Genomic DNA, 7346 nt, shown 5'->3' with positions numbered 1-7346 from the left:
GGGGGGGGGGGGGGGGGGGGGGGGGGGGGGGGGGGGGGGGGGGGGGGGGGGGGGGGGGGGGGGGGGGGGGGGGGGGGGGGGGGGGGGGGGGGGGGGGGGGGGGGGGGGGGGGGGGGGGGGGGGGGGGGGGGGGGGGGGGGGGGGGGAGCTGACATGAATGCCGAAGAATGTTTTAATCCACTTCAAGCCTTGATAGCGGTATAGATCATCAAAGTCCACTTCTTCAACAACATTAGACTCTGGAAAAGGATGGCAGTAGAGGTATTTGTAAACACGATTCTTCATACAGTACGAATACCGAAATCTTCATCATAGAAGTTTAATGAAGAAAATCAGTTGGTTTTGAAAATACAGAATCAGAAAAACATTTTATATTCATAAACTCAAAAACAATTGACAACAAAAAATTCTAGCATTAACGGCCTCATAGAGAAGATTAAGAGTGTCAACAGGCATGAATTCAGTCATATGCTTGTCAATAAATATATTTAATCACCGGCCAACTCAAACGATAGAACCTACAAATTTTCGTATAAAAGACAAAAACAGTTTGAACCAAACACAGAAGTTCAAATAAAAAAAATAAAAAAAAAGGACTCAAATATAAGGATGGTCGTCAAGGCCATTTCACATAGCCAGTTACGACGAACGAGACCTTAAACATAACAATCATCACCGTCCCCCTCGGTATAAAAATAAATCAAATTTAATGGGAAAAAATTAAGATAAAAAAGAAAAGGCAAATACCATAAATCTGATAGTCCTTGTTCAAGTCATGCGCCTCATTCTATACTCTCCCAACACCTCGAGTGTGAATTCTTTATTCATTACTAGAGATGTATATGGAGAAAAGATTAATCCAAATCGTGATTAATATGAATAGTGTAAGCAGCCGTCCAATAATAAAATTTTACTAAGAGAGCTAACCTAATATCCAATTGTAAAGAAATATTAGAAATTCGAGATTTAAGAGTGAGTTCGTAATATACGTGACCCCTCTCAAAAATAAGTTTTCATAATCAATACAAAAATCCAGATTATATTCCTAAAGGAGTCGTAGGATAACAGATTAAGTAAGAGAAAAGCTAGTCAACACCGTAAACCATCTCATACAAATCATCAACTGAAATGGATTACAACTTCATGTCCTCTCATCCATCAGCATCATACGATATTCAAGCAGATTTCTCTTTTGGAATGCCCAAAAAACTAAAAAGCTTAAAAACTAATGCATGTTGGTTGAAAAACAGATTTAATGCTTTATGCTAGGATTTCGTACTATCATGCACAAAAAATCGTCGGCTTAAAAATAAACCAACAAAAACTGAAGGCAAGAACACCGATTTTAAGACAAAATAAAAATATATTCAATTAATACTAAAGCTATTATAGCTCAAAAATAGGGTCATCAGATAGGAGCGAAAGACTAAAAAGATGTATAATCACAATACAATCATTTGAACTATGCATATAATCATCATATGACCCATAATCTTTACAGATTTAAATCAAAGACTTAGTATTATATTACCGAAAATAAACATGCGAACAAAACATCGAAAGTTAAACACCTAAAGGCTCAGAAGGAAGGCAGTAGATGTAATTGTAATCACGCAAGATCATGCAGTACGAATACAATATCCTTCATCATAGACGGGTGCAGCATTCAAGCTTTTCAAAGAAAATCCGTCGTTTTGAAAAGCCAGAATAAACAAACATTTTATTATCAAAAACTCAAGAACAATTAACAACCAAAAGGATCTATCGCGAATGGCCTCATAGAGAAGATTAGAGATGTCAACAGGCATGAATTCAGACATATGCTTGTCAATAAAAATATTTAATCATCGGCCAACTGAAATTGAAGAAACTGTCAATTTTCGTACGAAAGATCAAAACCGTTTGAATCAAACACAAGAGAGCGTAAAGAAATAATAAAACAAAGGGACTCAGAATATGGGTGGTGATATATCAGGATGGTCGTCAAGGCCATTTCACACAGCCAGTTACGACGAACGAGACCTTAAACATGACAATCGTCACCGTCCCCCTCGGTTTCGAAAGAAATCGAACGAAATTGGAAAAGAAGAGATCAAAATGAAAGAAACAGAATGAAGAAACCCAACTACGGATCACGATAAACAGGCGGGAAGACGATTTAGAGATGGAGGCAGAATAGGTCCTCTTATAGGAAGGAAGAAGGAGCCTCACGGCTAGGGTTTTCCTTGATTTGAATGAGTTGTACTAACCTACGTGAGGGTGCATTTTAACATGAGAAGTCACCCGCAGCCTGAAATCTCTATTAGCCGTTGGATGTAAATGAACGGAGAGATGCGATTTAAATAATTGACCTATAAATAACTAGGTATATTCATAAATTAAAGTGACGTCGATATTAAGATTTACTCTTTCTAAAAAAATAGGTGAAAATTTAAGAATAAATTATGCTTCCAATATCACGAATAAATTTCATTTTAACATTTAAAAAACGTCAATTAGAATATTTATATTCACTATTTATGACATTTTGTCAAAGGTTGAATTATTTATGAAGCTTTATCATATAATTTTTAAAATTATAATAGCTAAATTTTAACTTTTTATAAATTACAAAAATAATAAATAATTTTAATTTTTTTTAATAATATATGCATTGTTTAACGTTCCTTCCTGGTTTCAGATTACTTCAAATAATCAGTTTTGAACAATAACATGAACTGTTTTCAAATTACTTCATTTTTTAGCTTATTTATTTACTTATTTTTTTTAATCTCGAATTGCTTGGTCTCATAATGCACGCATTCCCTCGTAAAGACGTTCGCCATCTGTTCACGGTTTAAAAATAACCTAGTTATCTTCTCCTTTTCAACATCTAATTATCTCTTAAAACATACAAGAATACAGGCATACAGGCACTTGGGCTAGCTAGCTCTTCATAGATCAGTGGAAACATAGAAATGTTGCTGCAACATAAGTACAGGCTCAAATATACATCTGATGCAATAGAATAACGCAACTCATCAAGAAGAAAATATACATTCTCGATTGAATTAGAATGAAGTTAAAAATTCTAATGCACACCCATTTCTATCCTGGATCAACAAGTATTCTCACCCCCATCCAACAAATGATTGACATCAAATTCAACAACCAGAATTAAATTTATATTATAAGTTACGGTTTACCGTCTAAGGGTATTGATGCCCAGGAGCCAGAGCAACTACTCCGACAGCTACATTGGTACACCAAGATCGTATATGGATTAGCGGCCTGCAATGACACAATCTTCAGTCTCAGCTTCTAGTCATTCTTCTACTGTCAATTGGTCGAATATGTGGATTCAGTATGGATGGAATCTGTGGCATTGACATGCCTCCAGACACAACGATTTCTACAATAAAAAGAATTAGAGTAAGAAATGGAGGGATTTTGGTCCACGTGTAATTCAAGAAAAACTGTCCATTTGATTCTGGACGTAACGACATAAAAAGAAAAACTCACCGATTCCTTCCCGAACTGATAAATTTGGTCTAATCACATCCTCAGAGTTGACTAGGAAAACATCACCAATGTAAAGATGATTGGTGGGAACATATACACAACACAGCTCCTCCTCTCCAGAATAATTCTGCACTCAGGGGGAACAAATCGGTTGATCATAATATCAAGCCTTCCAGCACTTGTGCATTACAAGTTATGAAAAACATGTAATGATATTCACAAGAACCATAAAAACACAATAAACCCTTATAACAATACAAACCTAAGAAGAAGATATGAAAAACATGGCACAACAATATGAAAGCAATACATCATCTTCTACAAAATTAGGGTATGAGGACATGAATCATTGGATAAAACATATTTGTATACCTAACAACTGTCAATGATATTCACGCTCAAGATGAACAACGAGCGTGCATGTGGTATAAGGGTATTATTGGTTGAAGTTGCCTCTTCTTATAGACCAAGTTTGCAATGACACTTGCAATTAAAAAGTCAGCTACATATATGTAATGCTAGAATGTCATGTAACAAATGTTTGTAAAGGTTCTAAAACCAGCTAAATATAAATCAAATCAGTCGTGTATATAATAAAGCTCAAAATCAAATCTATTTGCAATCATGTTCAATAAAAAGATCTGAATTTTCTACTTCAAATAACATCAATACCTTTTATCGTGTTCACTGTTTACATACCAGAACATGGTCCTGTGGTCTTTGAGATCAAATATATATGTGCACGAATTACCCAAAGTAATGCCTAAATTCTTCCTAGGAAAAATAGTACTATAAAAAATTGAAGCACAAAATAGCATACCTGGAGGGTGACAGTTGAAGTAATGAACCCAAATGCATATTCACCAATACGGGGGTGCCTAATGATGGCAACTTCCTTGAAGGCTCTGGAATTTTGATCTAACAGGTAGCGACAAGAATATAGATGGTTCATAAATAAACTTGACCGTGTTTAAATATACTTAAAAAAGCTGTACCTGGTGAAATAGCAGAACTAATCTGCTTAGAAGCATTGTAAATATGACGAACAAATGGCATGCGCTTGATAAACCACTCTCCGAGAGCCAAAATAGAAGCACCCAACCATGATGACATGAACACCCCAACAAGGAAGATGAATGAAACAGATGTTGCAAATCCAAGACCTAATCAAGAAACAAGAATAAGCTTATGATAAGAAAAAAGAAATGAAATATAAAATTTAATAGGTTTGTTATATTGAACAGACATCAATCATTTGGCAAGATGAGAACTAATATTTATATACAATCTTACAATACTACATAGTTAATATATGAGTAAGCAAAGAAAACAGAGATTGGTGGAAAAAAATAACAATACTCACTTGTGTCGATAGTAGATCAAATACATATAAAAAAATAGCACATGGATTGAATGGGTTCGCAAAAAACGTTAAGTGATAAGGATTGCTTACCAAAGATATCAATTCCAAGTTGAGCATAGATAGGAGAAAAGAATCCATCCACAAAGTGTATAAACCACCATGTTATATAGAAAGTTATTGCAATTGGAAATAGAATAACGCTGCAAAACAGCCAGATCGCAACATGTTAAGAAATTAAAACATCGTAATTACCTAGCACAATGACAAAAAACTGCAATTTGAATCCTGGTCGAAAACAACTAAATACTGTTTACACTTTAAGACCTATCTTCCTGCCGAATATATTTTCTGAGTAAAGGAAAAATCTCAATTCCATTTATAAAAAAAAAAAAAAAAAAAAAAAAAAAAAAAAAAAAAAAAAAAAAAAAAAAAAAAAAAAAAAAAAAAAAAAAAAAAAAAAAAAAAAAAAAAAAAAGCAAATTTTTTAAGTGCAGTTTTCAAACAGCAGCCTGGAAGTTCAATTTTTGTAACGATGGCTACAACGTATATGCAAGAAGTTCTACCTAAATCAACTGTAGCTTATATGCTATCCTTTACGAAGCACCAAAATCATAAACTAAACTAAAATACAGAGATAAGAATAAAGATCAAACCATCCGGTCATGAACTTTTTTGAGGCCCAGCTCCTAAAGACAATGTAAAATGTCTGCACAATAAATAAAATAGATAATTGAACCCACAATTGGCGATAGAAAATAAACACTGATTGATGTTCAGAATAACAAGTAACTAGCAATTCCAATTTTATATGATAGTAAAGCCAAAAAAGGAAAAAAAGAAACTAACATTCTTCATCAGATATTGAAGGTAGTGAGGTACATATACATAGCCATTCCAACTATATTATTTACTTCATGGCAAGAATTCAGAACATAAACTAAACACTCAAGAGATGCGACTTTTTAATATCCATTCTAAAGTAAGTAACACTCCATCTGCAACTTTTTAAAAAGGATAGCCGATTGATCAAACTCTTTGAGAAGTGTGATAGGGGTAGTATTAGGATAGGACTAGGAGTATGATTAGGGTATTAGAGGGGTATCTTAGTACTTAGTTGGAGAAGTTTTTATGGAAATTTGTTATAGATAGAGGGAGTGGGAAAGGAGGAAGATATGCATTGGTTTAGTTTACTCAAAGCTTGAGCAAGAGTGCTCAAGAGATGAAGAGTCCAAGTACCTCAGGGTACTTGGATTGTCTTATGGTCATTTATCTTTCATATTTCATACTATTTCGATTGTTTGGGTTCCAACAGAGTGCTTTTTTAAAACTTAAGCAAGAGCGACCACAAGGCCTCTGAAATATACATATGAGACAACCAAAGGATGCCAAAAGGATGAAAGAAAAGGCCACCAATTGCTATAATGGCAATGGATGGAACGATCAACATCTTCATTACTTAGATTTCAGGGGTCGCACCGACCAGGAGAGCCGATTGGAGATTTTCTTTGGACCATCTAACGGGTATAAGTGCATTCAACTGTCCAGCTACAGTTCCATCCATCGTCTAATCTCATAAGTAACTCCGTCGTTGAGAGGAAGCCAATTGCGGGCATGAATCTCAGAAATATTGATTTGATGACCTACAGTGCAGAAGCACCTTGCTAATTCCACTTTTTTACAATTTCTAATGTACAAAATTCGGTAGAGTGAATATAAGTAAATACGGATCACCTCATGATCCAATAGGCAATCCGCCAGGAAACAACTAGTATGAGAATCAACAGAGATATAGGAGAAGAAGAAGAAGAAGAAGAAGAGAAAAATGATTGCAAGTGATTGAACTACTTAGCAAGAAGCCAGACCGATCCTAAATACACTGCTACACAGATATTTCAATAGAACAATAAGCAATATCACTAAGTAGCTTCCAACGATTTGGTGGTAAGGACTCAAGCGTATTAAATTGAAACAAAGTCAACAATACCTCACGGCCAGTCTGCGGCGATGACGCTGAAGAGGACGAGGGCTTGCAAGAGTCATCGTCATTTGGCGAGCCGGCGGTCGGAATTAGAAGCTCTAGATCCCGCTCTCTGCCTCTGCTGACCATCACAATCGCCCCTTTGTCGTCAGCCATCACCGGCAGCCTCTATTGAAAAGCTCAGCCCCAGCGTTGTGGCAGCTTAAAAACCTTCGCCCTGAAGACCGAAGACTTGTAGCAAGGCAACCCTTTGAAGTCAGAGATTGAATTAAAATAGAAGGTACTTTCAGAAGACAAAACACTTCGAAAGATCCCTCCTCCCTCCATGTTCTTTGACTATTATATTATTATCACCTTTTTCCTTTTTATTAATTACAATAAATTTAATCTAGGATGTTTAATACATTCCTAAACAGTAGTACTAAAAAAATTAGATTTTAAAAATGATTTGATAGCTAGTTTTCCAAAAAAAAAAAAAAAAAAAAAAAAAAAAAAAAAAAAAAA

The 7346-nt window shown here is 35.3% G+C and overlaps 2 protein-coding genes and 4 non-coding genes across 8 annotated transcripts in view; 1 reads left to right on the top strand and 5 right to left on the bottom strand.

Moving 5' to 3' along the window:
• Positions 1 to 7346, top strand: part of LOC111471667 (chloroplast processing peptidase-like) — a 12715-nt gene that overhangs the window by 3375 nt on the left and 1994 nt on the right. The window lies entirely within an intron of this gene.
• Positions 594 to 681, bottom strand: LOC111473260. The gene has a single exon (XR_002715618.1). It is a non-coding gene; the product is annotated as a small nucleolar RNA Z43 (small nucleolar RNA).
• On the bottom strand, positions 1401 to 1490 carry LOC111473210. Its single transcript, XR_002715601.1, has one exon. It is a non-coding gene; the product is annotated as a small nucleolar RNA snR60/Z15/Z230/Z193/J17 (small nucleolar RNA).
• Positions 1576 to 1656, bottom strand: LOC111473273. The gene has a single exon (XR_002715622.1). It is a non-coding gene; the product is annotated as a small nucleolar RNA U83 (small nucleolar RNA).
• Positions 1946 to 2048, bottom strand: LOC111473252. The gene has a single exon (XR_002715617.1). It is a non-coding gene; the product is annotated as a small nucleolar RNA Z43 (small nucleolar RNA).
• Positions 2959 to 7155, bottom strand: LOC111471676 (protein LIKE COV 1-like). 3 transcript variants are annotated; one of them, XM_023117410.1, is made up of 8 exons: positions 6849 to 7152; positions 5518 to 5570; positions 4955 to 5064; positions 4497 to 4664; positions 4322 to 4419; positions 3502 to 3628; positions 3292 to 3391; positions 2959 to 3260 (listed from the first exon to the last, which is right to left on the bottom strand). In XM_023117410.1, the coding sequence occupies exons 1-7, from the start codon at positions 6996 to 6998 to the stop codon at positions 3294 to 3296; spliced, it is 804 nt and encodes a 267-aa protein (XP_022973178.1). In that variant the 5' UTR covers positions 6999 to 7152; the 3' UTR covers positions 2959 to 3260; positions 3292 to 3293. The 3 variants fall into 3 exon arrangements, with proteins under 3 accessions (XP_022973178.1, XP_022973175.1, XP_022973184.1); XM_023117407.1 differs by having other exon boundaries at positions 2959 to 3391; positions 6849 to 7148; XM_023117416.1 differs by lacking the exons at positions 2959 to 3260; positions 3292 to 3391 and adding an exon at positions 3874 to 3960 and having other exon boundaries at positions 3541 to 3628; positions 6849 to 7155.

Source organism: Cucurbita maxima, unplaced genomic scaffold, assembly GCF_002738345.1.
Source record: "Cucurbita maxima cultivar Rimu unplaced genomic scaffold, Cmax_1.0 Cma_Scf00002, whole genome shotgun sequence".
Lineage (NCBI taxonomy): Eukaryota > Viridiplantae > Streptophyta > Magnoliopsida > Cucurbitales > Cucurbitaceae > Cucurbita > Cucurbita maxima.
This window is presented reverse-complemented; position numbering and strand designations above follow the sequence as displayed.